The 27,027-nt window shown below is 50.4% G+C and overlaps 14 protein-coding genes across 14 annotated transcripts; 6 read left to right on the forward strand and 8 right to left on the reverse strand.

The window, feature by feature from the left end:
- Positions 1–282: 282 nt before the first annotated feature.
- Positions 283–534, forward strand: CC77DRAFT_900102 (hypothetical protein; the record flags this gene model as incomplete). The annotated part of the gene is made up of 1 exon (XM_018533568.1): positions 283–534. A coding segment is annotated over one exon (252 nt), but the record flags the coding sequence as incomplete, so codon positions are not given.
- A 78-nt stretch (positions 535–612) lies between these two features.
- Positions 613–1,449, forward strand: CC77DRAFT_905718 (hypothetical protein; the record flags this gene model as incomplete). The annotated part of the gene is made up of 1 exon (XM_018533617.1): positions 613–1,449. A coding segment is annotated over one exon (837 nt), but the record flags the coding sequence as incomplete, so codon positions are not given.
- Positions 1,450–3,859: 2,410 nt separating this feature from the next.
- On the reverse strand, positions 3,860–4,030 carry CC77DRAFT_939130 (hypothetical protein; the record flags this gene model as incomplete). The annotated part of the gene is made up of 1 exon (XM_018534659.1): positions 3,860–4,030. A coding segment is annotated over one exon (171 nt), but the record flags the coding sequence as incomplete, so codon positions are not given.
- Positions 4,031–6,259: 2,229 nt separating this feature from the next.
- CC77DRAFT_1021663 (hypothetical protein) lies at positions 6,260–7,882 on the reverse strand (the record flags this gene model as incomplete). The annotated part of the gene is made up of 2 exons (XM_018525304.1): positions 7,427–7,882; positions 6,260–7,295 (listed from the first exon to the last, which is right to left on the reverse strand). Coding segments are annotated over exons 1-2 (811 nt in total), but the record flags the coding sequence as incomplete, so codon positions are not given.
- Positions 7,883–8,761: 879 nt separating this feature from the next.
- Positions 8,762–9,930, reverse strand: CC77DRAFT_1062704 (hypothetical protein; the record flags this gene model as incomplete). The annotated part of the gene is made up of 2 exons (XM_018528556.1): positions 8,762–9,269; positions 9,515–9,930. The coding sequence occupies 2 exons, from the start codon at positions 9,928–9,930 to the stop codon at positions 8,762–8,764; spliced, it is 924 nt and encodes a 307-aa protein (XP_018384189.1).
- Positions 9,931–10,328: 398 nt separating this feature from the next.
- CC77DRAFT_1021669 (hypothetical protein) lies at positions 10,329–11,204 on the reverse strand. Its single transcript, XM_018525305.1, has 2 exons — positions 10,598–11,204; positions 10,329–10,540 (listed from the first exon to the last, which is right to left on the reverse strand). The coding sequence occupies exons 1-2, from the start codon at positions 10,796–10,798 to the stop codon at positions 10,508–10,510; spliced, it is 234 nt and encodes a 77-aa protein (XP_018384190.1). The 5' UTR covers positions 10,799–11,204; the 3' UTR covers positions 10,329–10,507.
- A 570-nt stretch (positions 11,205–11,774) lies between these two features.
- On the forward strand, positions 11,775–12,806 carry CC77DRAFT_171342 (hypothetical protein). Its single transcript, XM_018530442.1, has one exon. The coding sequence runs from the start codon at positions 12,039–12,041 to the stop codon at positions 12,513–12,515; it is 477 nt and encodes a 158-aa protein (XP_018384191.1). The 5' UTR covers positions 11,775–12,038; the 3' UTR covers positions 12,516–12,806.
- A 1,712-nt stretch (positions 12,807–14,518) lies between these two features.
- CC77DRAFT_938893 (hypothetical protein) lies at positions 14,519–16,118 on the forward strand (the record flags this gene model as incomplete). The annotated part of the gene is made up of 2 exons (XM_018534646.1): positions 14,519–14,655; positions 14,708–16,118. 2 exons carry the CDS (start codon positions 14,519–14,521, stop codon positions 16,116–16,118), a joined length of 1,548 nt encoding a protein of 515 aa, XP_018384192.1.
- Positions 16,119–16,470: 352 nt separating this feature from the next.
- CC77DRAFT_965771 (hypothetical protein) lies at positions 16,471–18,238 on the reverse strand. The gene is made up of 3 exons (XM_018535718.1): positions 17,504–18,238; positions 17,062–17,450; positions 16,471–17,005 (listed from the first exon to the last, which is right to left on the reverse strand). The coding sequence occupies exons 1-3, from the start codon at positions 17,756–17,758 to the stop codon at positions 16,528–16,530; spliced, it is 1,122 nt and encodes a 373-aa protein (XP_018384193.1). The 5' UTR covers positions 17,759–18,238; the 3' UTR covers positions 16,471–16,527.
- Positions 18,239–18,790: 552 nt separating this feature from the next.
- Positions 18,791–20,324, reverse strand: CC77DRAFT_1096034 (FAD/NAD(P)-binding domain-containing protein). The gene is made up of 2 exons (XM_018529821.1): positions 20,137–20,324; positions 18,791–20,084 (listed from the first exon to the last, which is right to left on the reverse strand). The coding sequence occupies exons 1-2, from the start codon at positions 20,180–20,182 to the stop codon at positions 18,901–18,903; spliced, it is 1,230 nt and encodes a 409-aa protein (XP_018384194.1). The 5' UTR covers positions 20,183–20,324; the 3' UTR covers positions 18,791–18,900.
- A 327-nt stretch (positions 20,325–20,651) lies between these two features.
- On the reverse strand, positions 20,652–21,394 carry CC77DRAFT_171564 (hypothetical protein). The gene is made up of 3 exons (XM_018530443.1): positions 21,141–21,394; positions 21,006–21,047; positions 20,652–20,927 (listed from the first exon to the last, which is right to left on the reverse strand). The coding sequence occupies exons 1-3, from the start codon at positions 21,276–21,278 to the stop codon at positions 20,757–20,759; spliced, it is 351 nt and encodes a 116-aa protein (XP_018384195.1). The 5' UTR covers positions 21,279–21,394; the 3' UTR covers positions 20,652–20,756.
- A 117-nt stretch (positions 21,395–21,511) lies between these two features.
- Positions 21,512–22,269, reverse strand: CC77DRAFT_1062708 (hypothetical protein; the record flags this gene model as incomplete). Its single annotated transcript, XM_018528557.1, has 2 exons — positions 21,512–22,137; positions 22,188–22,269. The coding sequence occupies 2 exons, from the start codon at positions 22,267–22,269 to the stop codon at positions 21,512–21,514; spliced, it is 708 nt and encodes a 235-aa protein (XP_018384196.1).
- A 608-nt stretch (positions 22,270–22,877) lies between these two features.
- On the forward strand, positions 22,878–23,927 carry CC77DRAFT_913407 (arad-like aldolase/epimerase; the record flags this gene model as incomplete). The annotated part of the gene is made up of 1 exon (XM_018533651.1): positions 22,878–23,927. A coding segment is annotated over one exon (1,050 nt), but the record flags the coding sequence as incomplete, so codon positions are not given.
- Positions 23,928–24,656: 729 nt separating this feature from the next.
- On the forward strand, positions 24,657–25,013 carry CC77DRAFT_898875 (hypothetical protein; the record flags this gene model as incomplete). The annotated part of the gene is made up of 1 exon (XM_018533556.1): positions 24,657–25,013. A coding segment is annotated over one exon (357 nt), but the record flags the coding sequence as incomplete, so codon positions are not given.
- Positions 25,014–27,027: the final 2,014 nt, after the last annotated feature.

The following is a 27,027-nucleotide window of genomic DNA, read 5'->3' on the forward strand; positions in this document are numbered from 1 at the left end:
ACCGAGTAAAGATTTGATATCCTGGCGTAAATCTGCACAAAATGGCTTCTTTCGATTTTCTCTAGCTAGCTCTCTAGTGTAGCTAGCTAACCGCGATCCTACTACCGCGATCCTACGCCTCGCTTCTTATCGCATTCTTATCGCTACTAACAAAACAGCGCGATTGTAGTGCAATCGCGCACATCCTCTAGGATAGGTTGCTGGGAAGCAACCCTATCTAAAATGCTACAAAGCCCCCAAGGCCGCAAGCTATACAACACCAATAGTTCAGCCTGGAAGCCCCAACTAGTTCGACGCTACCTTCGCCGGGTTGAGAGGTTCCTTGAATACCTGCTCTTCCTTACCCACGTAACGGGCGGGCAGCCAGCACGAGGTACTGAAGTTACCACTACACGTTTCCGCAATGGCTATGTACAGGATCGAAATATCTATGTTATAGACGGCCAGGTGGTTTTTATTAGTAGATATCACAAAAGTCAGGCAATGTGGGATAAGCCTAAGGTAATAGCGCGCTTCTTGCCCTGGAGAGTTGGTTAGTTATTCGCTGTCTTTCTAGCCCATGTCCAGCCGCTTGCTGAATACCTTGAGGACGAGAGACTCAACAGAACCCCCACAGATTATGTGTGGTCTAGCAATACTGGCCCCTGGGAGACAAGCCGGCTTAGCCAGATTATCTCCAGAGAGACCCAATGTTGGCTAGGCTGTAGGCTTACTACCCTTGAATATCGCCATACAGCTATCACAATTGGGAGAGAAGTGGTTAGTAAGGAGTTTGGTGAGGGCACTCAAGAAGCACTTACAGAGGGAGATTTAGAAGAGCCTGAACAGCAGCTTGAAAGCGGCCTTGATCTCCAGGCAGGTCGTTCTGAACTCACCGGCACGCTACGCTATGGCGTTGAGATGGGCATTGTTTCACACCTTAGCCACCGCTCAGTGCAGGTGTTTCGTGATCTAAGCAGCAAGTGGCACCGCTTCCTCCAGTTGTCAAGCACGCTACCCAACCCGCTTACGCCAGTAAGCGTAGCCAAAGCTGCTGGTATCTCACGCCAAAATCAAGGCTCGCCTGCAAAATCTTTGCCAGCGCAGCCCGCGCAGGACCAAGCAGAGCCTGCGACAGTTAACGATTTAGAAATTCAAATTCTGGTTCAAAAGGTGGTTCAAAAAGAGGGACTAATTACCTTTAAGTCACCAGAGCAGGAAATTGCCCTGCGCGCTATCCTGGCTGGAGAGACACCGCTTGTTGTTGTTCTTCCAACAGGTGGCGGGAAGAGTCTTCTCTTCATGGCGCCTGCGTGCCTCTCGGACCCAGGGGTCACTATTGTTGTTGTCCCATTCCGTGAGCTGCTGAAAAACCTAAAAACGCGGTTAGCTGAGGCGAAAATTCCAGCTACAGAATGGATACCTGGACTTTCAGCTAACGGCCCGGCCCCAATAATTTTGGTTAGCGCAGACGCTGCTGGGAGCTTTGAGTTGCTTACCTTTGCTACCCTGTTAATGCAAGGCGGCTGGCTTAGGCGCATTGTTGTCGATGAATGTTACTTGACATATACTAGCTCTGACTGGCGCCCAAAATTAGCCCACCTCGCCCGGCTGCGTGCTATTAAGGCTCAGTTCATCTTACTTACCGCTACGCAACCACCTCTACTTGAGTATGAATTAGGTGCAGCTATGGCTCTTCGCAGCCCACGATATATTCGCGCCCCTACTCTGCGCCCAAATATCCGGTACCTGGTCCAGCGATGCCAGCCAGGAGGGCTATTTAAGGCGGCCCAGGGAGTCGCTACGCGTTGGTTAGCTGGGCTGGCTGGCAAACAGAAGGCCGTTATCTACGGCAAGTACAAGAATACCTGTGAAAATCTGGCCCGAAAATTGCAATGCGATTACTACCACGCTGGCCTAGACGCTGATGACCGCTCGAGGGTTCTGAAAGCCTGGCTCTAACGCGGTGGGCTCATAACAGCCACGTCATCTCTTGGTACGGGTGTTGATTATCCTGAGATTGTCAGAATACTTCACGTGGATACGCCTTATGGCGCGATAGATTTCGCCCAAGAATCAGGGCGTGCTGGTCGCGAAGGGCAGCTGGTAGATTCAGTCATATTAGTTGAAAGCCCTCGTCACAAAGCACCTGCACTAGACATACTAGTAGACCATTCCTGGCGTGCACTTAACGAGGCCGCTATCCAGGAATTTATTAATCCTCGCCTGGGCACCTGTCGACAGAGTATCTTGAGCCTCTTCCTAGACGGTCAGTCAGTTACCTGTACTCAAGCCTAGGCAGCTAACTGCGACCTTTGTGGTGAAGGCAGTACAGAACTCACTAATGTCTTGAAACAGGACGCCCAAGAAGAAGCCAAGCTGAGAAACGCCCTGCAAGAGTTAGTCAACGGTTGCCCAGTTTGCTGGCTAAGAGGCTCTCTAACTTGGCTGGACCACTTACACTTACATTGCGAATGGTGTACAACCGTTGAGCAAGGCCTAAGCGTAGAGGCCTGCGACCAGGTTAGAGCCCGCAAGCTTTAGTGGGATCAAGGGAAACGGGGGGTTCAGAATACACACACCTGCTGGAAATGCGGTATAAGCCAGCACTTCTGCGCTACTGGGCAGGACGAGGCCAGGCCCTGTCAGTGGCCAGGGGTGATGATTCCTGTTCTTGTTAGCGCGGCCTACTGTTTGATTATACCAGGGGAAACCCTACATGAAAAGCTAGGGTTTCCGAGATTTAACAGCGTTAAGAACGCACAGGAAATGCTAACTAAGAATTTCCAATGGCTTGCACAAAAGCACGGCTGTTGAAAATGGGGTTATGTTGTGAGCAACGCTATGGTTGTCTTGGCGGCTGTCCTGACCTAGTCTGACGTACGGGAGGAGATTAGTCGTTTGCTACGCCGCGATAGTGTCAGTTTACATGCAGTGTCACCGGCTACCTGCTAGCCAAACAGCGAATAGGTGTTGTCTTGGCAAGAGGTTTCAAGTCCTCCAAACATCTATGCTGCTGAGAGTTGTAAAGGAATAGGCCGCCAAAGGGAACAGAATAGATCCATCTCGCAATAGTTATACTGCTTGACAGGATAGTGCCCCACCAGCGCACCCATCTATGTCGCCCACCGCCAGCGAAGCGACCCTAAACTATTCTGTTTGATAGGCCATGGGGTTGGATTTGCTCCATTTCCTCTGCTCTGCCGAAGCATCACAGAGGTCGGAGGGTCCCTAAGACAGGGTCTCCACAAGAAACTGAGATTTTCTACTACATATGCATGACGCTTCGCGAGTACCCCTAAAGGTACAGAAAGCAGGATACAATCGCCAGCTGGGTTTCCCCGAGAGCACAGTTAGATGCACGTCTAACCAGCCCTACTAACTGTTAATTGTAGATACTGATACAGAATTAAATTGCAAGGGGGTTTTAGGGACGAGGGAACATAACATCCAGCACCCTGTGACGAGCCACAGGGTGCCTTGGTACGAAGAACAAGGGGTGGATATTACCCACTTAACCCGAAGGAAGAAGGTAATTGGGACGGGACGGGACAGGACGGGACAGAACAGGACGGAACGTAGTTAAAACCATATTACTAATTCGGCTGAGATAATGTTTTTGTCAGAAGACCAATATTGCTAACTTAGCTGGGGCTAGAACCACGTTCGCACGGCGTTGGACAAACCAACAGCGCAACTCTACAACATTTCCTCCCAGTCTCTCAGAGACCAGTCATGTGCGAGAGTGTGGCCTAGCAGTATCTTACTAAAGTAAAATGCTAATCATCTTTTAAGACGGTTTTTGGGGAACGCCTACGCATCTTATCGCACCAACCCTGGTTTAGCGACTACTATTTTGCAGTAGAGCCTTGGCTGTAGCTCACACATTCCCCAATATGCCCTCTTTAAGTTGATACCCTGCCTGGAACCGCAAGTATTTAATTGGTGTTACCCGCTTGAATACCAAAAACCCGTTCAATAATATTCCCCGCAGTACCGCCTTCCTTGGATAAGGTAGCCGTTTCTCAGGCTGCCTCTCTGGAATTGAACCCTAATTCCCCGTTACCCGTTAAAACCATGGTAAGCTAATACCTTACCATCGAAAGTTGATAGGGCAGAAATTTGAATGAACCGTCGCCAGCGCACGGCTATGCGATCTGTAAACATTTGAATGAACCACCCAAAAGCCCCGAAGGGCATTGGGCTTTTATCTAATAAACGCATCCCTTCCGAAGTCGGGGTTTTCAGCATGTATTAGCTCTAGAAGTACCACGGATATCTAAGCGGTAAGGTATCTTCAAATAAACGATAACTGATTTAATAAGCTATTCGCAGTTTCACGGTATGATCTGGCCGCACTAGGATGCGCATCACCGTATAACCCCCAGGCGGCCACCGCCCGAATCCCCCCTTAGGGAGGTTTCAACGCGGTATGAATTGCTTAGTCTTAAAGACAAGCATATGAGTTCCCCAGTCATGTCCTCTGGTGTAGCGAGAAAGGCGTTTCCCCCGATGCAAGCATAACCAGGATCGATTCCTGGGGGGACAGGTTACTCGAAAGCTTACGCACGCGAAGCGCGGATAGCTAGATTTCAACCCCCCCCTTAAGATGCGCCATACTTCCTTGACTGGTAGTACGGACCTTTTCAGTTGTCCAGTTAAGCAAGGACCACGATCTCCCGGACTAAGAACTACCACAAGGCCGCGAGACCTCGTGATACCAAACGGATTATCCGTCAGGATAGACCGGGAATTACGCGTTTTAATAGACTTTCACCAGCCGCCTGCAAAATCTAAGACAGTCGCCTCGCCCCGAGTAACGCGCTGGCCAGAGTTGACGTCCCTAACCGCTACCCCTTGACGGAAGCTCGGCTTGCAAGTATGATACCAATTTTGAATAATGCAGTCAAGACTACGTAGAAGGTTCGCCAGCGAAGACACTGAAGTCCCCTAGCTGCCAACCAAACCTTCTCCACCAAACACTGGAGGACAGAGTCGATCTGGCTGGGACGGCATTACGCCTAATCTGATGCTTGCTTCGTGCAGCTTAACCACGCCACCCGTATCGAAGACGGTCGCGTTATTTCAGGAGTTGACTGAATTCTCCAGGTAGCCTGGTTACCCCGGCACCCACGCTCGTAGGCGCCCCAATAATTCATCGAGGCACCCAACTGGCGCCCACCCATAAGGCGAGCGCCGGCCCAATATTTGCTACTACGAAATCCCTCAGAACCGCAGAAAGTTTCGCCAGGTAGCCCGGTTGCCCGGGCACCCAACTGCTGTTGATGACCATTCATGAGGCGAGCGCCCGCCTTTTGGTACTCCGTCTATTTCAGCCCCCGGATTGAGAGCCTACCCCTCACATCAACCTACTCTTGGCAAGCTGAGATTCGGGTGTCTTAACTGGCCGTCGGCTTCGGTCGATAATTGGGTGCCCTCTTATGTAGTGTAGGAACAGCGTTCGGCTCGAGATTCGCGTTGCGGGGTTAAGGTGGCGGAAAACAGCTCGGAGGTGCGCTTTTTTGTATGAGAAACCGTGTAGACATGCGCAGCCCCATACAAACCATATAGCGATTCCGCAAAGTATAGAGTCTAGTAGTTTGCGTCAGGTATACTGGTTTCCAGCATGGACTGGCTTATACAAGCAGTATACTGATCCATATCGCAAAGCTGGTGAGTCTAGTAGTTTGCGCAAGGTCTAGTAGTTTACGCAAGGTCTAGTATTTTACAACGTTATATGTTAATATCTTTATAAGTAGCGCAGTTATTAACAAACTAAATACAGATTTGAAATTGTGGCGTAATTCTGTATCAAATTGTGTAGCTAGAGCGCTGCAACAGTGGCTGTGCAGCGTGCAGTCACGTGAGGAACATCAAAACTTCACCTCTACCTTTCAACACAGATATCTCAACAACGAGAGCAGCTATCGACAAGCCGAGTGAAGATTTGAAATCCTAGCGTAAATCTGCACAGAACAGCTTCTTTAGATTTTCTGTAGCTAGCTCTGTAGCGTAGATCCCTAGCCTTGATCCTACTCCCTTGATCCCACTCCTCGTTCCTTATCGCTTTCTTATCGCTACTAACAAAACAGCTTGATTGTAGTACAATCAAGCACATCCTCTCGGGTAGGGTAGAGAGCTGTTGCTTAATTAATAACAGCCTTAACACTCTTAATGTTGCTAAATTGCTTATTAAGATTAACTTAAACTCGCTATCTTACGCGTGTAACTGTAGTACTATCTGCGTCTATAGTATTAATTGTCACAATGTTCTATTATCACAGGATTCTAGCTACAGACTAGTAAGCCACCGGGAACCCTTTAGGGCACCGTCGGCCCACACTAGCTACGATCACGTAACGTAGATATATATTATCCTTCTAAGAGGCTTGATAGCTCCTTAAGGATTCGTCTCAATACAAGCCTATACCGATATCTTAGTGCCTGCTAAACTGCTCCTCACATTAATATACTAGCTATCTCTTACTATCCTTTATAACGTAAAGCAAGTACTATTGCCTTTAGTTACTCCCTTACACTAGCCTGCTCTTCTATGCGTAAAGTCTGCCTTATACATTATAGCTCAACTTATAACGTTAGTTATAACCTTTATCTAATACTATAAACGCACTAATAAGATCAACTCGAGTCTAGTGTTCTTTCCTATCTTACTTATCTTATACTATAGGCAAGATACTCCTGAGTATCCGAGTAGGTTTCCGACCCGTTGTAGAACCATGGTTCGTCCGGCATCTCATTTTCTTCTTTGGAGATCAGGAGGCGATGGCCCTTATAGTCCAGCCGATGGCCCGGATAGATAAAGCATCGCCAAATGTAGAGTAACATGTCCGAGATCTCCAAGCTCGGCGCAATGTGAGGTGCGATGAGCTCCTGATGCTTCTGCGGCAGGGTGGACCAGTGCAGCCCGGGGTGCAGATGATGAACCGTGTGGAATCCGTTGTTAAAGCAGAAGTAATTAAGCGTCCGACCAGTAAAATTGCGCGCGAAGTTGTACTTGGAGCTCATATCGCACCCGTCGTGTTGAAGGAAATTCAATGAGAGGATGCAGTATTTGGCGTAAAATTGCGGCAGCAGCGCGAACCAGATCCATCGACGCCAATCTAGTAGAACAAGCACTACTGTCGCGCTCCAGACGGCAACCTCTTCCATCCGGCGCTGCTTTGCAATAGGTCGGTTGAGACGGGCTTGAGCCTTGAAATACAGCTTGTCATCCTTGTTTCCTGAGAGAACAACGTGCCAAAAGAAGAGTAGTCCGTTCAAGAGGTTCCAGTTATATCTAACTTTGGTAGTACGCACTATTTAATAGAATAGAGGATTAGCCATGTGGAAGGCGTGGAGATTGAGTCTTCAATGCCGCTGTTTTCACTACATAGATGTTGGCAAGGCAAGGCAGAAAAGACCGGAAAAGGAACAGCGAAGGACTTACTAACGTCTCTCGCTTGTTGGGGATACTTGTGGTGAGACAAGTTGTGACCTGGTATGAAGATGGACACAGCGCCACCATACTGGAGAGACAAGCAAATCTGGTAGAAGTTGTTCCACTCCTTATGCCAAAAGATAGGCAAGTGAATAGCATTGTGCGTTGTAACAGCGCCCATGAAGGAAAGCTGGAACAATGCGAGCCATGCTACGAATGGAAGTAAACCACCTGTGAATGGCGACGTGAAAGTTTGCCAAGTGATGACGAAGACGGCGAAAAATAGTGCCGTGGATATGACACACCGAATGTCCTCATCATGCCTCATCAGCGACTTGCTGCGGGACCGAAATGGCGATGACGGATGTGGGGGCGCCTGAACCGATCGTATGCCTGCCTTCGTTCCCATTTGGCTGGTAAGAACCGGGATGGTCGTTGCGTGTGAGAATAGTGACTGAGTCTGCCTGTGAGGTTTAAAAGCTGGAGAATTCTGCGCTCTGAACCTGGATAACCAGTGCGTTGCTGCAGCCGGGCCGATTCTTTTGTCCGTGTGTTGAAGAGTGCGGACAGTTTTACACTTGCATTGATATCGTTAGACATGCTAGGATGTTATGCGCAAGCAGGGATGGCTGCCGCGTATTACGAGAGACCGAGTAGCGAATAAGGAAGTCTCGTATCAATTGCGATGTGGACCGTGCCAAAGCAAGCTATATACGACTACGAATACGCAGATAGTCGTCTGAGTGAAACTTGCGTGTGAGACTAGCATAGGAACTTCTGCTAGAACTCCAAACCTAAAAGAAGAAGTGTGTCACGGTAACCACCGTGGTTGCCGTAACACTGATGGTACCACAGAATCCGGGTGCTCCGCCTAGCACCCAGATTCTGTTAATTGGCTCGCTAAGCCGTAGCGCTACGCGCACGGGTCCCTCACCCATAAGTCCTCACCGCCTGTTTCTACTGTTCTGTTTCTTTACGCAACGTCTTGTATTGCACTAGTCATTGTACGGAATTTTAATACACGTAGGGGTTTTGCTAGAAAATTTAAATATACATAAAGATTGTCCTACAAGATATTTTACTCACAGGCCAATCTTCAAGAGATTCTGCCGCAAAATCCCTGATTCTAATATACTTAGCTGTGCCCTGACTGTAGACACCACCGAGATTCGACTGCATCGCAAACATGACAGTATGCACGTCTTGCGCATTTGCAACACCGGCTCCACCAATCCTTCTCCAATCATTTGCTCCTAGGCTAGAAGATGTCCCGGTGAAGTAATTGTTGGTTCCGGGATTCACACACTGGTTGTCGATGTACAACCAAGCTTGCATGTTACGAACTTAATTGGGATTGCTGCCCTGCGTCACCTTGACCCCGAGAGCGCAGTTGAGATTGCTACCAGCTGGGATGTACACGTTTTGAAGCGTGTATATCCAGGCCAGACCTGGTGGAAAACTGCGGTCGAAGGTGCTGTAAAGCTTGTGTGACCCGTCGAGCGGCGTGAATGGCGCAGAAGCAGCAGAAAGCACCTGAGTTTTGCTGTACGCAGAATTCAAGGCAAATCCGGCCGGTATCCAAGGGGCGGTAGCACCACTCTCAAAGGAAGGGTTGTACGTCGCGGCGAGCGTGTTGCAGGTCGCAAGCGCCGACGTGGTGGATGTCCCAACAATAGAACTCACCGCGGACGAGGAAGCTGTAGTCTCTGGGAAGAGTGATAATGTTTCGATCACTGAGCTCGATGTAGACTCTTCGACTGTAGTGGTCGTAAGCTCAGATGATGAGATGGACTCCGGCGATGGCGACGTGCTAATTACGGGAGCGGCAGTCGAAAAGATGGTCTCGGTCTCGCTTGTTAGGTCTGGAGGTCAGTGGTTGATGGTGTGGGCGTGGCGGTCGGCTCGACGAGCGTCTCGAGCACGGTAGACAATGCGATGGAAGAGACAGTGTCGACTTCTGCGGAAGGGACCTCTGATGTAGCGAGCGGCGCTGTAGCCGTGCTTGAAAGCTCAGTGATAGTGGTAGGCGATTCTAATAGGCTAGCTCATGCGCTGAGAGAGCTAGCGACAGGGTTTGTGGACGCAGTGATCTCTAACGTTGCTAGCGAGGTTGGAACCTCGCTAGACGCAGAAACGATCTCCGGGGCTGCTGCTGACGCTGAAGTAACCTCCAGCGAGGACAGGATTCCCACGTCCATAGCCAATGCGCTTGTGCTTGTTACAAGCGTACTTGTGTACGGGTCTTCGACCGACGCAACTGTAAATGAAGAAGATGAAACAGGGTCGGTGAGCAATGTGCTCATAGGCTGAGACGAGGTAGCGGACGACGTGATTCTTGACGACGAGACAGGTGATGAGACTACGGGTATGTTCATCGTTGACAGCGCACTCGATGGCGCAACTGGGGCCTTCGCGGGCGTGGATGATGGGGACAAGGATGCGGGCTTGCGATTGCCGAAGCCTGGCTGGCAGCCGCTGCCGCAGTAGGCATCGGTGCTTTCACTGTGTTGCATGAGTACACAAAAGCACGTAACGGAACAATCGATCGCCGAAGATACCAGTCTGAGTATTGACTGCAGCAATTGCTCCATTTGGGCCGGCACAAGTCATTCCAGGAGGTGACGCTTTGTGGGCATTGCCGCATCGCGCACTAGTAGAGACTTTTTGGACACCAGGTTTTGGTGGCGGGTGACGAAGCAGTGGCAGTAGCACGTATTGGCGTCGACTTTGAATGCGCGATCGCAGGAGAGGCGACAGATGTGCTTGAGCAGGAACCAAAAGCAAGGTTGCATCCTGAGCCGCAGTATCCGTATCTGTAGGTGAGTCGTGATTAGCAGGCTGTCTCAACGATATCCCACATTGCAGTCATGTTAGAGACGTTGAATGTTGAGACGTGAATCACACCTATTGCATCCTGTCGTGTAGGTAGCAGTACAATAGCAGCAGCCTATAACGATGCAGGGACTATAGAAGCTTCTGGCATCACTAAAAGGGTTATTATTGAGATCTATGACAATTACGAGGCCCACCGTGGCACAGTAATGGTCTAGATGAAATACGCAGAGCTGACCCGGAATGTTTTATTCGCTGTCAATGATAGGAATTATGAGCGGACGAGTGCGCCTAGTACAATGTTAGCGATGACCGTGCTAGATTGCAACCTTGTCTTCATTCACACACGACGTGAACATATATGATGCCTAAAACCTGCGACAACAACTGAACCAATATTGTGACAGCTGTACGACATTCCCAAGTCCAGATCAAGAAGTTTTCCGAGCTGTGATACTTGCTCAGATGCAAGTAAAGTAAGGTGTAACAGGTAATGGAGGTGATAAGCAGTCCGGGCAAGGCTGAGAATCGATCGAAGAGAGCTGGCATTGTGGATCAAAGATAGAAATCATGGGACGGTACGATAGAATCCTTTCCCAGGAGACGATCTCAAGACAACACGTAGAGGAGGACACGGTGGCTCTTTGCAGGTTGAGGTATGTTGGTCATGGAATGATGCAGCCTGGTTGTGTGGTTGAGAAGTCTGCGATAGACACCGCCGACATGACGCCCGCATCGCGCCACAACGCCTGAGGCGAGGCTGTAATTCTGCGCGCATGCTCACTCAATGCTGTTCCTTTGTGGCGACGATCAGGTGATTGACTTTGTCGTCCATCACGCTGTCGAAATCTCAGTAGGCGTGGAAACAGCATGAATGGACAATTGCTCAAGGTCTTTCGGAACGATCTCGCTACGAGAAAAGGCAGCGCGCGAGGCTGAGACGATGCATACAAAGTGTGTAAGATAAGGAATCAGCTCGCGAGGAGCAAATGGCAGTTGCTACGATATGCGTACCTGGGTAGGGCCAATGGGATGTGACGTGGCGGCCCAACCGCCTGATCGCGCGTCACCCCGCTCTACGCAGAACAACAACCACTGCGCTCGCCGTCTTCGGCCTGCTCAACCGAACAACCTCGCTCGAGGAGATATATCGCGATATGCTACCGTCGATACTTGCAGACATAGCAGGGTTCATGGTGCCTTCGCCGACAGCCTTCTCGTACAACCGAGATGGAGGCACTGCTTGACGTTCCCGGAATAGCGACAACTCGATCAATCAGAGGACGTGCCCGGAATGACTGTCTTGGACCTGGAAACGACGAGTCATCGTTCGACAACGATCTGATACACATTTTGGCTGCGCATACAGCCAGGTGTTGTGAATAGCCACGGAAGCAAATGAACGCTCGAGCTGGTCAGCCTCAGCTGCCGACCCCACCGCAGCTGAAGCTGGACCGCTTTACCCTACCTCGTGACCATGTCAAGTTTGAAATTATACTAAAATGTAGTGCACTCTTTGTTGCCAGCTCGTCTCAACCAGATATCTTGGTCGCCAATACTCCTATGAACTGCACAAAGATAAGGTCCATGGTCTCACACCAAGAGCCCCACGAGTAGCTTTCAAGCACTCAAAACATCACATCGTTCTTCGCAACCAGCTACTAATCGAAGCTGCGCACAATGTCGTCCAACACATATCACGATCTCTATTTCTCTCATCGGACAGAGTCCCCCAAGCTGGCTGCCTCTCATCCCAAGCGCTACGTCCACAAGAAATTACGGCAAACTGATGCCATTCGCGTCCTCGAGCTTTTACCAGGAATGCCTGGCGCAGTCTTATTATGTTGATTGTTCGAAACAGACCAATCGATGTCTGATGGCGGGTACGAAACTCTCTCGTACGTCTGGAGTAATCCCGTTCCTGCATGTCATCTGCGCGATACGGAGAGCGACAGTGTATTATCTATCACGAAGAACTTATGTCTCGCGCTCTAAGCCCTACGCTACCCGGACCGGAGCCGAATCCTCTGTGTGGATGCAGTCTGCATCAACCAGTTGGACAACGATGAAAAAAGCCACTAAGTCAAGAACATGGACTCGGTCTATACGAATACAAGTATGGTCATCATGTGGTTGGACAATGGGAAGTTTCACGAAGCTGTTTAGCAGTTGCATTGGCTTGAGGAATCTTCTGAAATTGATTTCTCGATGGCATATCCTGAGCCTGCTGACTTTGTTGACAGCATTGTCGCTGCAATTATCGTAATTGTCAGCAGCGAATGGTTTACTAGGCTATGGGTGATACAAGAGTTCATCCTTGCTGCTAATGTGCAGATCTGGGTCGGTGATTGTCAGGCCTGGCTGATGATATGTACTATCCTGCACCCTGATCAGTAGTTCACTGATCATACGTACCTTTTTGGTTGCATAGCGTAGTGGTGCAGGGCTGCGTTCTGACAGTGATCAGCATATTAATTACAAGACATTAGAGAACGCGATAAACAAGCTCTACTCACGAATTGTTAAATGGAAACCCAATCTTGCACTTATCAGCGCCGAATCCAGCGTGAAAAGAGGTATGTCCTTAGACAGCTACCGCTTAGCTATAGTTCTCATGGCTTTCCGTACGAGATGGCATCTTCAACCAGGCTCCGACCTACCACAGTTGTCGTTGTACGACTGTTGTTGCATGGATCATCCTCCCAACTGTACCAACAAACGGGACTTAATCTGCGGTCTACTTAGGCTAGCTAGGTAAAACACAAGAATTATGCCTAACTATTGTCTTACTGTCATGGGTGTCTTTTTGGAGTTTACCTGGTCAGTACTCTTAAACGGAGATATAGATATATTACGACACGCAGTGTTCTTAGGAGACGACCCGTCACAGCCTTTATTCGTTTTCAAGTCAGTATCTAAGTCCTGGTGCAGGAAAGCAGGTGCTGGGACGAGATCTGCCGGGAGATACCGAGGAGCCTCTGTTGAGATAGTCAGACCCGCGTCTGTCCGAGTTCGAGGGGTGGCGATTGATCGCATAAGCCGCTGTTGAACAATTTGTCCTATAAGATTAACAGAGACACAGTCTCAAAAAGATTCAATGGTAGATAGACAGGAAACCTTCGGAGACCTCTGGACCCACGACGACTGTTTTGAAGATCCGACTAGCCTTCCTAGGAGTTCTGAGGGCCTCATACCGAATAGCGTTTCAAGCATAAATTGGGTGAAAGTCTATCACTCTGTTCAAACATGTTTTGCGCGGCTCATTGAAGGCGGACTGGAAAGGGAAGAATCTACACGAGAGGAAATTCGGTATCAATTTTGGCAGACGGTCATTGCGCACCAGTGCCATACACTGCCAGCCATGCCGAAGGATGTCGGCAATATGTCATTTTATGCCATCTACAGCACTCATTGTCCCGAATTGTTCATCGCCCATAAAGGCTATCTAGGAAAGTCGGGCAAAGAAGCTAGAGTTGGTGATGTGGTTGTCATTTTTGATGGCAGTGATGTACCATTCGTGATACGAGAGACACCGAGTGATGATGATGTACGCTGGAAGCTAGCTGGTGAATGCTACTTGTGTGGTTGGATGGATGGGAGCTACTCCGATCACCGGATTGTAGATGACGTAGACGATGGCCTTGCCACGGCAGACACGGAGCCAAACGCGGATTCCTCATACAAGAAAGAAACGCTACTCAGCGAGTATTTCGTACTCTGCTGAAGCCGACGAGAAATCATCTCCAAGACAGGGGCTCTTACGTGCAAGCCTTCCACAGGTTTTAAGATCGCTTACCTACCTGTCATAAGCGCAATAGTCTCAAGCATGAGCAGGGCACGCATTGATCTCTCTTCCGAATCGAGCTGTATGTAGTCTGCTCGCACAGCGTCTGTCCTAGCATATATTCAACCTATCCAATCAAAAGCTGCATCACATTCATGCATGTGCTTCCGCTGACCCACCCCTATGTCGGTAAGGATTGTCATCCGCGGCAAAGCCCTCGTATTCCCCGCGTTCGTGCCCCACCACCGCTTCCTTGACCTCCACTCGTTTTTGTATCTACTCAAGATGCAATGCGCGGGGTCGTGCATGTGCATACAGCTTAGCCATTTGCTATCGCGTTTGCTTGATTTGACCTTCGCCCCACGCGACGATAGAACGACATGACTGCTTCCACCTCTTCTTTGCGATCCACACCACAATCACCGATCCACACCACAATCACGTTTCCGACACCAGTATCAGATTGTTCCCTCAAGGAAGACAACATGGGCGTGACCCACTCTCCTGAAATTTCTGCGGTAGATGAGCGCGATGAAGCGCTTGATGGTGCGCAAAGTCGCGAGCGCTTATCGTGGAGGAAGCAGGCCGTCATTGATCTAAAGCCTTCATGGCATCGCGATACGTAGGAACAAACAGCTCAGTTTCTCCCTTAGACATGCACTGACTGAATACAGGTACATCGGAGCGCTTCTGTTCAACACCTGCACTTTCATCTTGCCAGCCCTCTACGGCACCTTGTCGAAGTTATGGGTTGCCAATATCGACTCCTCAATGGTTGTCACAACCGACACGTATACGTACATCGGCGTAGTAGCAGAAGTCTTGAACGAAGGGTTACCGCGCGCTTCGTATCTCGTCATCGGCGACAAGGCCAGTCGTGGCTTCCGTGAGCGACTGCAGCTCACCCATACCCTCGTCCTCTTCCAGTCACTTCTCGGTCTTATAATGAGCATTGGCTTCGTTGCAGGCGCTTCTACATTCGCAAAAGGTTTCGTCCCTGTCGAAGTGAGAGATGTGAGTGTTACATACGTTCGCATCTCTGCGTTCTCTGCATTCAGCTCGGCAGTCGAGTATGCGGTCAGCGCTTCAACCCGCGCGCTCGACAAGCCTGATGTTCCACTCATCATAAGCTCGGTCAAGTTCGCAGTCAACATCATTCTCGACTTGATCATCATCTCCAAGTTCCACGTCGGAAGCATCACACCTACGGTAAACATGCAGGCTGGCATCTCACTGGCTTGCAACCTCACTTCTGCGTTTGCGGGACTGGTGTACTTTGTCTACACAACGACCGTGAGCTCCAAATCTCCACTTCATCACGATACATCCAGCCGGAAAACAATCCCGTCGTTACCAGCATTGGTCACACTCGCAAGGCCAGGAGCGATCTTCTTCTCTGAATCCGCCATCCGTAATGCGCTATACCTCTGGCTGGTACATGGTATTGTCGGTTTGGGCAGCGATTACGCAACTGCTTGGGGCGTCTTTTCTACTATTCGGTGGGGTCTGATTATGGTACCAGTAATGGCACTCGAAGCCACAACCCTGACCTTTGTTGGCCACTCATGGGGAGCTTTGCGTGCAAGTATCGTGGGTGTCTCACGGTCCGCAAAGTCACAGGTTACACGCCGGCAACTATGGAACGTGATCCGCTGGGCTCTCTACTCCGTCGTCATCGTATTGATGGTTGAGATCCCACTCTGTCTCATCATGTCCTTTGCTGGTGCCGAGCCTTTTGCACGATACCTCTCGGGTTCTGAAGAGGTCGCCCGTATAACCGCTCGCATGTGGCGCACCATCGACTGGTGTTACATTATGTACGGTGTGTCGACACAGCTAGCTGCGATTCTGGTATCGACGCGCCCGACCTGGTATCTCTACCAATCTCTTGCATCGAATATACTGTACGTCTTGCCATGGGCGATCGCATGTCAAGTGGTTGATCTAAATGTAGGAGATGCTTGGACATATCACAGTCTGGTGTTTGGTGGAAGTCTGGTTTTCTCGTTCTTCACCATCATTGTAGTTGATGGAGTTTGGGCGCTTCGGCTATTGAAGGGAAGGATGGGTATCAATAAGACGTAGTGGTGGCGATAATGTATGACACCTAATCCTTTGTAAATTATGTCTTCGCCTAATCGATACTTAGATGAGGCCCTGTTGCGACATTGAATTCTCCGCGATGAGCTGAAAGTCGTAAAAGGAAAGACATGCACTTTTTCAAGCCCGTTGTGATATTGGCCATAAGGATGTGGGAGATATAGATTGGAGGAGCTTCAAGATGTTCGCGGAGCCCCCGAAGATTAGCGTCTTTTAGGCAAGGCTGCCGCGGCTAGCGCCCGCCCTGCGCGCCACAGGGGTGAGCTTAACGATACAAGAAACAGTTCGCACACAGTGTCAATCTCCACGAGATACAATGGGCCAAGGAAAAACGTCTATGCTCTAGCGAATCCCTCTAATCGCGCAATACTTTCTAATACACATTAACCTCGTTCTACATTTGCGTAATCTTGACCGTTCTCATAATCCCTTTGTGACCCGCTGCACCTGCATCAGTCGGCCCGCTGTCTTTGTCCTGCTCCCATTCCTTGTTCAGTTCGATCGTGCTCCCACTCGGACTCGACCCATCGCCACCGACAACATGAACAGTGTGGTTGTGGTGTTTTGAATCATGAGAGCTGAGCTGAATATCATTTTCAGTATTCCGACTGGCGTGTTCCCGGTACCCAGAACGAGACGGGTGACCCGAATTCCACATGCGTGAGTGTTTGCGCGAGGTGCTATCATGCGTCGACATGTCGCCAAAGACTTGGCGGAGCAAAGGGCGGAGAGTCGCGGCGGCGGAGGTGGCAAGGCCGATTCCGGTCTCGCAGGTGGACCAGATTGCGACGTCGATGGTAGAGTAGAGGAAATCGGGTATGTCGTTAAGACCGTTGATGAACGGAATGCGGACGACTGTTGCAGTAGAGCCGCTAGTGTCGAGTTAGCATGCTATGCAAAGAACACACTAGAGGTGGAAGAAGCTTACATAGCGCAGAAAGCAAGGACGACAGCCACAGTCATCTTCTTCTTTTTGTTCATCTGCAACTTGTGCACAATGAAGATTGGAACGATACTAAACGTCCAATCCGTGGCACAGGACAACGCAGAGTAGCCGTAGAACGAGTTCACGACGACATTAGAGGGGATGCACTGGCCTTTGCCGCCACGGAACTGCTCCCAGAAGAACGAGACAGGCCAGCATTGGAAGGTAAAGATGAAGAAGAAGTACACGCTGTAGAGTTGGATGACGATCAGGGCGGTCCAAAGAATGATGCGATGAGTTCTGTCAACGGCAATACGCAGCAGGAAGATGCCGATGCTGCACTTGAGGAAGAAGTTCGTAGCAACGTAAGTAGGCTCGCAAGTCCACCACCACTGATTTAGATTGTTAGCCTCATGGAATACGCTGTAGACGTTGTACTACACACCTTCATGCCTACGGGATACTTTTCGTCTGGGATGAGATATCGTCGCTTGCCGGTTCCATTTTGGATACCTAGCAGTGCGGAGGTACAAAAGACTAAGAAGGATACCAGGGTAAGGACAGAGAAGTAGTCATCGGCTGCGAAGTTCTTCACGATAACCAGCTTGCAGTAGCATCGAAGCAGTACCAGCAGGGTGCAGATACAGATGAAGAAGCCCAAGACGCCGGTGAATTCTCCAGATCGATCTTCTCGCGCCATGGTTGTCAGCAGGATGGTAGTGTTGAAGACGGCCCAACTCGAAATCCATCATGCCGGGGAGACGGCTATGTAGTCTGTCAAACTTTCTGCGTGTCCATTGCCATAGGGGTGGACATGACTCCGGGACGGGCGCCATGTCATGCAGGGGCAGGCTGAAAGCCTGTGTGGGGGAAGGATTTTCCGCAAGGCGGGCAACAAGCGAGCGAAATGATCCTCGGATCCTCGATCCGTCTCCACAGCGGTTGAGCCCTGACTCGAAGATTGGGGGCCTGACATGATGCCACTTGATTCTCTCTATGATTGATGCGATTGGGGACCCGCAAAATGCCTTCTAGACTGAGAACTGGGCAGGTTTCCCGGGATAGTGGTTGTAAGTGATTTTCGTCGTCTCGGTCATCTCCATGTGGCGGCTCTAGATCCGTGCAGCCACACCAAAACCAGCCGCTTGAGCCGCATCTGTTGAGAATTCTTCAACGTCAAGCAGGCTGGATCAGTCGCAGTCGTCCCGTTGTGCTCGCCACTCTTTCTTTTTTTCTTCTAATGTCGCTACGGCATGTATGCGCTGCTCACGAGCGTGCGACGAGCTTCTCTGTTGTCATAGGCAATCGCGATAACCCTAACCTGTCACTGGTAGTTCCAGCGACACTTGCGGCTTATTCCGCTGTCGGTGATGCACGCCGTGGATCCACGGCAGGGTAGCGTCATTCCAAGCCTGCCGGGGTGCATGGTGTAACGGTAACATTCTCATCCGGATTCTCGAATTGTCCTTAGTGTTCTTAAATACAGACAAGTGCGATGCGCATTCATTCTGCAGCTTTCGTTCGCTTAGCATGTTAGTCTCCAACGTCAAACAGCATGTTCCTGGCTATGCTATCTCCATCTTGTCAACATCCTTACTCTCCCGCAAAACTTACTTATCAGTTCGCAGAAGCATGTAGCGTACTACACAAGCGAGCTGCCTGTTTGCGCTAGAACCACATGCAGTTTACGACTACACGCGATTGTACAAGTCAATCAACAACGATAACTGAAGCTCGAAATTAACTTTTCTACTTAGAATCTACTACTGACGGAAAGATGTGAGCTGAACAAGGACCAAAAGCCAACCGTACCTTGTGGGCGCGGACTAATGGGCTCACAAGCTACTGATAGCCCTCTGTTTTCGCAGCATGACTTGGCTTCGTCCCCAACTGCATGACGGGGCTATTGATGAAGTTGTCCAACCCATCGTGCGTGAAGAACGTTTGCGCCTTGGAGATCTGCACTTCGTTTGCGCCGCGTTTCCAGATACTTTCGTCGTAAGCCGTGATTGCATCTTTGAGAGAAGCGCTCCCACTCCGCACGCTCTTCAGCGCTTCGACGAAGCAATGCGCGGAGTAGAAGGCATTGTTGGCGCCTTGCCCACGATGGAAGGTCATAGCGTGCGCAGCATCGCCGCACAGCGTCACTCGTCCGTCTTGATTGTCCCAAGGAACCGTTTTCCATATCTTGAGTTGATCGCGTAATACCGTTGTGTCCTCTGGTATCCATTCGATCGCGCTCTTGTAGGGCTCCGCCCATCCGTCTCGTTGCACGTGCGCCTTGAGGCGCTTCAGACGATCCGTCTCATTGTCGTGGTCTTCAACATACTTCAGCGGCCACGTCGACAGGATCTGGAAGGTCCAAGTGCTTGCGTCCTTTTCATCCGGCATATCGAGCACATTGGCACGGATATAGTGGCCTGCAGGGTGGATCGCTATATCTACGAGTGGGTGGAGGCGATCTTTGATGAAATGCGCTTGCTCAGCGGTGTACGAGGCGTTGAAGTTCATCAAAGCGAATGGGAGTGTATCCATATTGCCATCCTTCGGTATGAGGCACCGCCGGACTTTCGACATTGCGCCATCAACGCCGATGACTATGTCGCCTTCATCGCTGGAGCCGTCTTCGAAGTGCACTCTGACCCCACCATCATCCTTCATTTCATAGTACGAGAAGCTCTTGCCATAATTGACATTTAGTCGTTCGGCTAATAGTATGCGCAATCTTCGGATGTTGATCTCCCGTGCTTTTGGTATCGGAAATGCAAATGCTTCTTCTCGCGTTTGGCCGTTGTAGATAACGATCCGATCTTCGCCGAGTGCCTCGCAGTCGACGTACGGGTCGACTTGACATGAGTTGATCTGCTTGCTAAGCTCTTCAGGGATGAGATCGAATAGGTACGGCCGTGCCCAACCCAGGGTGAAGGCCCAATGACGATGTCGAAAGACGTCAGCACCTTTGTCGTATATGCTAAAGGAGATGCCAGCTTTCTTGAGACCATGAGCGAGCGCGCAACCGGCAGGGCCTTTGCGTGCGTGTCAGTAAGCGTCACTAGTGTCGTGGAAACGAATAAGTACCGGCGCCAATGACGATTACTTTAAGGTTTGTGTCGACGCTACCCATAGTAAGAAGTTGTAGGTTGCGATAAAAGAGCAAGACGGTGCAGAGATGAGCGAGGCATGACCACTTTTAACATGAGATACCAAGCTGGTACCATGCTGCAGGGCCGTTCACGCAATCCGAAGTATGTATGCTAGTGCTAGAGTGAGTGAGATGCAGTTGCAACGGAAGCGGCGGGCGCCGTCATTCAAACGACGCTAGTGCCTGACGCCGGTTCTCCGCTTCCCCAATGCCGTGCCCAGACATTCCGCAAACACCTGCACGATGACGACCTTCGATACCGAGACACTCAGCTCATTGTCAGATTCATGACCTTCTCATCGAATCACTTGAGATGGCTCCTCGTCAATATGAGCGCACGTCGATGATATGCGTACCTAGGTAGATTATGATAATGTGGCAGCGCGAGAGAGCCTTTAAGGATTAGACAGCAGTGTCTCTTCGTGATATTAGAAGATAACTGACTACCAGATGCATCATGTTGATTCACTGGTTGACGTGCTTTGAAGCCCTTGTATCATACTACAGCACGTGGGACCGATTGACCGGAACCGTCTAGAATCCTAACCCCAAGCCCTCAAGTCGGGTGAAATAAAGCAGATAAGAACCCTTGCAAGAGTGCCATAAGTTGCCTCACAGTCAGGGTTATCCCCCCTAACACTGCAAGATATGTCAATATCATCCATCGGTCGGTGACAGAGCCGCGCACGACGGCAGAAGAAATTGTACTTACGTTGATACATATGAGCTAGATCAATCTTGTTAGCAATACGTTCTCATCTTAGGAAAGTTGGAGCTTGAAATTGGAACAATGGTCCACACTCACATTTCCGTGGATCCAACAACCACATCCATTCGCAGCACAAATCTACGTTAATCCTACTGGTCAGCCTCTAGCTCCAATAGTGAAAACGAAGACGAACAATACGCCTCGCTGCCATACAGTCAAGCGCATACGTACTTTCTCTTGCTCAGGAGTGCATGCCTTTCCCGGGTCTGGCAATTGGCGCTCCAGTACATTTCCGTCGTGGTCAAGTGGTGACATTGGCCCAGCGACAGCCAGGCCGAGGATGATGGGAATTAGGAAGATGAATTTCATGTTGGTTTCCCAAGTGGTAAAGATTTTGAATGCAGTGGGTTGAAGCAGAGTGGCTCTCTGTGCGATAAATTGTGTCAATCTGAGGCGCCCAACTCCCTGATACTAATCAACCGATGACACGGGCGGGTATTCCTCCGTTCGACACACGATATCCGAACTTGGACTGCAGGAAACTCAGCAAGACAATATCTTTCAACGTCATCAGGTAACATAATCCTCCCGCATGCGTTCCGTTAAACTTCAGCATCGACATTCATCCCAACCGCATGGCATACAGCAGCCCGGACTATCTCCCTCACAATCTCAACTTCATCTTCGTTCCTTGGCGCATACACCATGATCCAGCTCGGCGGTGCCAGCCAAGTCACTGGAAAGCGCTGTCCCCAGCCCCTCTTCATCACGAGCTTCGCGTCTTGTGGGCTTACGTACACATGCAATGAATTCTCTGCTGGGTGTACATGCGCTACTTCGAAGAAGATCTTGTGTGCGACGGGGTTGATGGTCTTGACATCTGGTTTGACGTAGATGGCTGAGCCAGTGCCACCCTCAGTCTTACTTGGGCCTGTCTCGATATACTTCGAGTAGGCTTTCGCATCCGCAAACTCCCGCATCAGATTGTGAAGTGTAGCGGAGGCACCGGGTGTTATCTTCTCTGGAAACTGGCGTTGGGGCAGTGTCCAGCGCGTGAGCCCAGGTCTACGGCCAACGCGATTTGGAATCTTCTGCGGTTTTATGTAGGATATCCCTGAGTCAGGAATGGGTGACGCATCTAGGAGGTTTTGGCGCGTGTATAGCAGGTAAAGTCCCCATCGCCGGATCTTGATGTAGCCTTCCAACGTGGGTGGCGTGCCTCCGGTTCCTGCGACGGTTTAGCAACCGCACTTTACGAATACGTGAAGGTTCGCGAACCGAAGCTTTGCCAGCTCTTGAAATCATACCAAAACACTAGTCCTGCGGCTGCGATGCCAGCCAGTATGTATTGGGCACTCATCCCACTCAAGGCTTTGCGGTGGGTGGCAAAACAAAGTTGATCGGATGGAGCCTGACGAGACAGCGAAGACGTCGCTTTTCTGGACTTTGTTCCCGAATGTTCGCAGCATTCGTTCCAGGATCCAAGATCGGAGGGGGTGGTCAGTAGCGTCAGCACGATGTGGGGTCGGTGAGGATCGGAAGGATGTCGCGGGCGGGAAGTCTAACTGCGCTAAAACATCGGGTCCCCTCATCATCGCCCAATCGCCCGACTCCCTCCCCGCAACACCTCCGCGACCCCATCCAGCAGCATGTCACGATGTAGGAGTTTGTCGCGCGCACCAGGCGCAAGCTACTATTCGACAGTCGCAACTCCTCTACGGCTATCATTGTCGACTTTGCGACGCACTACTCGAAGTCAGTCAAAGAGCTAGCAACTCCAAGGCGTCCGCGGTTTCAAACGCTACTATTCCCGCCAGCGCCTTGAAACATCGCCTGCAAACCTCATAAGTCAAGGCCTCCGTCTCGCAGGCTGAGCAAGATGCACACATACAAGTGCTGAAAACACAGATGGTACTCTGCAACGTTTGCGCCGCTGAAAAGAGTAAAAGTGACGCCGAGAGCTCACATCCGCGTGCTCTAGCATCTCATCCACCCACTCCAACACAGCTCCGCGGGTATCTGCAGCCATCAAAAGAGCGCGAACTCTCGATCATCGAAGAGGCTAGAGTTGAGTCACTCAAGGCCGAATCGCTCAAGACCGGACCGCCATCGCCAAGAACGCCAGAAACTGCGACCGCCCCAGAGAACCAGCCTAGAGAGCGCAGATCTCGACATCCAAAGATGTCCATTCCACCTCAACTCCAGCAGCAGCTGCGTCTGCTCATTCGCGCAAATCACATCCTCCACCACCATGGCCTCGTCGATGCCTTCGGCCACATATCCGTGCGACACCCGCTCAACAAAGAGCAATACATCATCGCCGCATACGATCCCGGCGCCCCGGCGCTCGTCAAGAACATGAGCGACTTCATATCCTACTGGGTCAAGGACTCTACACCTGTCGACCCCGACGCGCCACAAGGCTACAGCGAGCGCTACATACACGGCGAGATATTGCGACGGTTCCCAAAAGTGAACTGTGTGGTGCACTCCCATTCAGAGGATGTCATTCCTTTCACCGTGGGACATGGTGCGCGGGAGCCGCATCCTGTGCGACCGGTCTTTCACATGGCTGGCTTCCTTGGCCAGGGCGGTGCTTCGGTATTCACAATGGATAGTCTGTATGGGACGGCACGAGCGCCGTCGGAGCATGACTTGTTGATCAAGAATGCGACGCTTGGTGCAGCTCTGGCAGCGCGGTTCTCGCCGGAGAACCCGGTGGTGCTGCAGCACAAGCATGGGTTCACAACGTTTGGAGCGAGCATTGAAGAGGCTGTGTATCGGGCGATATATACTCAGAAGAACTGCATACTATTGCAACGCGCGATTGCTATTACGGGGGGTGATGCGGAAGCGGTGTCGTATCTGAGCGCGCAGGAGATCAAGGACTGCGCGGTCATGAACAGGAAGACGCTGGACAAGTCCTTCAGGTTATGGGTGAGGGAAGTGCAGGTCAATCCGCTATACGAGAACGAAGAGGGTGAGCCGGAGAAGGGCAAGGTTGCGGGGATGAAGATGTGACAGGACACACATCTGGAGTGTGATGGCCGATGCTTTTGTCGCTGTTCAAAGTCTGTTGCCGTGACGCTGTGTTGAGAGTAGATGAATCACATCCTTCCCGTTCTTCTCTCCTGGTCTTTGGCGTTGAGCATCTCCAACATACCCAATCAAATCCCCCATACTCAAGGCGATCGACAAACAGAATTCCAGGCTTACTAGATCGTTCAATCGGCCTATCAAGTGTAGTTCGACGGCGTTGATGCATTCATGACGCGAGAGCTTGGCAGCTGAAATGTCACCAAAGAAAGACAGTGGGGTACGAGCTGAACATGCCGCTAGGCCCGAGATCAAGTGACTGGCTCAGCCTCGCATGCGCCATGCATAAAAGGCATTAACTCGGTTGAAAAACCTGTTTTTGTGCAACTTGTCTCAGCCTCTGACTGCGTAACAACCTAATTGTCCCAACCTACATAGTGTTTCCCTCAATGCAGACAGAGCGCCATGACTGATATCGCTTCCTCATTGACGGAGCCAGAAGCACCGCACCCCAAGTGCCCGTATCTATACCAGTATGATTCCCTGGAAGACAAACCATCACGCACGATACGATTACTCAGAGTCGAACCATCACGGACGTTCCGATCACCCAGAGTCGAACAAAATCGCGATAACGGAGCTGACGATCCCTCGGAGCGCTGTGATGACTATCGCGAGAGCGATAGATGCAAGCACGCTTGCGGTCCGACGCTCAATCCCAACATGCTAAAGGTCAGCCTGCACGAAGCATGTTTGGATGACAGTCCCAAGTATGAAGCTATCTCTTATGCCTGGGGCACCGCAGATCTGGTGCAGCATGTAGCTTGTGGCTCTAAGTGGCTATGGGTTACACAAAGCTGTTATGACCTGCTTTACGAATTGCGAAGACGAGACTGGAGTCTCGGCACGAGAACAGCTCGATGTTATTGGATCGATGCTATTTGCATCAATCAAGGCTTCCAGGAGGAGGATACCCCAGAACAGAGAATCCAGCGAGAGCGTAGCCACCAAGTCGCTATGATGGCTACTATCTACGAAAATGCTATTCAAGTAGTCGTCTGGCCTGGTCACGTTGAGCTTGGGAGGTCACTAGGAAAACCGTTGAATTCTGCTTTTCGAAATGGTGAGTTGGAGAAATCATGCATTAGTGCTGTATGATAACATCAAGACTCCAGTGGCCTGGTATGAAATACCCCCCTTACGTCGATTGATTCAGCAGCCATATTTCACTCGCATATGGCCTCTGCAGGAAATTGCGCTTGCCCGACGCTGTCTCATACTTTTAGGCGCAGAGGCTGTCGTGGATATCAGATCGGTGTTTCTGATGCCACATTCGGAAACGCTACATCAAATTCACCATGGTCAGGATTCTGCAGAGGTTGCCTCCCTGCGGTTAGAATATGAACGGGTTACTACTCTCCATCGACGGCTACTGGGGTTCTTCCAATCACGTCTCGATGATTCGAATGGTTTTCTTGAGCCGAATATACCTCCTTCAATCTCCGAAGTTCTGCTTCACGCTCGTAGCCACGAGGCGTCTGAGCCCCGCGATAAGGTCTTCGCGCTATATGGTGTGTTCCAGCGCTTCCAAGCCTATTTACAAGCTCCAGATTACCTGAGAGCTGTCGAGAGTATATACCGGGAAGCGAGTGCATCAGCAATCCAGACAGATCGTAGCCTTCATGTCTTCGAAGGTCTTACAGGAGTCTCGACATATGACTTGCCTAGTTGGAGTCCGGACTGGTCAGATTATCAACACATCGCCAAAGTTGCAGAGTGGAAATACCACAAAGCTAGTGGTTCAAGCGAAGTCCAGCCCTCAATACAAGGGCGAGAGCTCTTTGCTTGCGGTCTGCTTGTCGATGTCGTGTTTCGGGAGCACATTACTTTCGCCGCTACTCCTTTGTTAGTTGGAGCAAACACGTTGACCGAAAAACTCGCTGAGCCCCTCCATACTCGCAACGACGTACCTGTTCACCAGTATCTGTGTCTACTCGAGTCACTATTTCTGGATATCTGGAAACAAGAGAGAAACCCACTAGATCTGAGGCAAGACAACCATCGGAAGCAGGTGCAAAGTGAAGCCAAAGGAGGAAAACAGAGATCAATGCTGTTGGGACTTCTTGGACGTCGAGTTGATCAGCACTCCACAGAGGGATTTCTCAAGTACAGCTTCACCTTGCACACAGGTCTTTGTTATACACTTGATCGCAAGAAGCTTTTCGAAACGCAAGACGGCCGTCTAGGCATTGCGTCGAGAAGCATCGAAATTGGCGATTCGATCGCCCTCATTCAAGGGTGCAACCTGCCTATGATCGTTCGGCCAGATGGCGCTAAGTGGAAATTAGTCGCTCCTGCGTATATACCAGCAGACGGAATCATGGATGGAAAGCTGTGGAAGTCGGACGGTCTTTTGGAGCCTTTTACGTTCACGTAGAAGATAGTTCAAAAATTAAGCTGTCATTGTTGGCAGTGTCTCTTACTCGTCAAGACCTTCTACACTTGGTCAAAGTTCTCCTGGCTAGAGGAGTCTCAAAGTGCCCAGGATCTGGCGTGAGACCGTGCTATCGTGCAATCTTGTTTTAAGAGGCTTGCTTCTCTATCATAATAAGCTACATGCCAAAAAAACCATCCCCTTGGTAAACAAATACCCAACCACCTCAAAGGTTACTCTTCCCCTTCTTCTTCTTCTATTTCCTCAACCGAACTGTAACAAGGGAATTCCACTGACCTTCTCGCGCAGAGATCCTTTCGATATAGGAGATCTCTTCACACGGAGCTTAATGCCGTCATAGCTTACCTGATAGTCTGCTGGGACCGATCTCTGATCCTCACATTTCTCGTCGACACCAATCTGTAAGAACATTGCATCATGATCTGGCATGTATGAGCTAATTTTGCCCCAAAGGTCTAACGAAGGATCTGTTGGATTATCATACTTACTCGGAGTTGCGAGATGTTGCGAAAATCCTGGACCGCTCTGAGTCCATCTTCCAAAACTCGCAACTTCTCGCTGTACTGCGTTTCTTGGTGCAAGGGCTGAGAGCGTATTATCGTCCATATCGATCACATGTACATGAAA

The sequence above is a fragment of the Alternaria alternata genome (assembly GCF_001642055.1).
Source record: "Alternaria alternata strain SRC1lrK2f unplaced genomic scaffold CC77scaffold_14, whole genome shotgun sequence".
NCBI lineage: Eukaryota > Fungi > Ascomycota > Dothideomycetes > Pleosporales > Pleosporaceae > Alternaria > Alternaria alternata.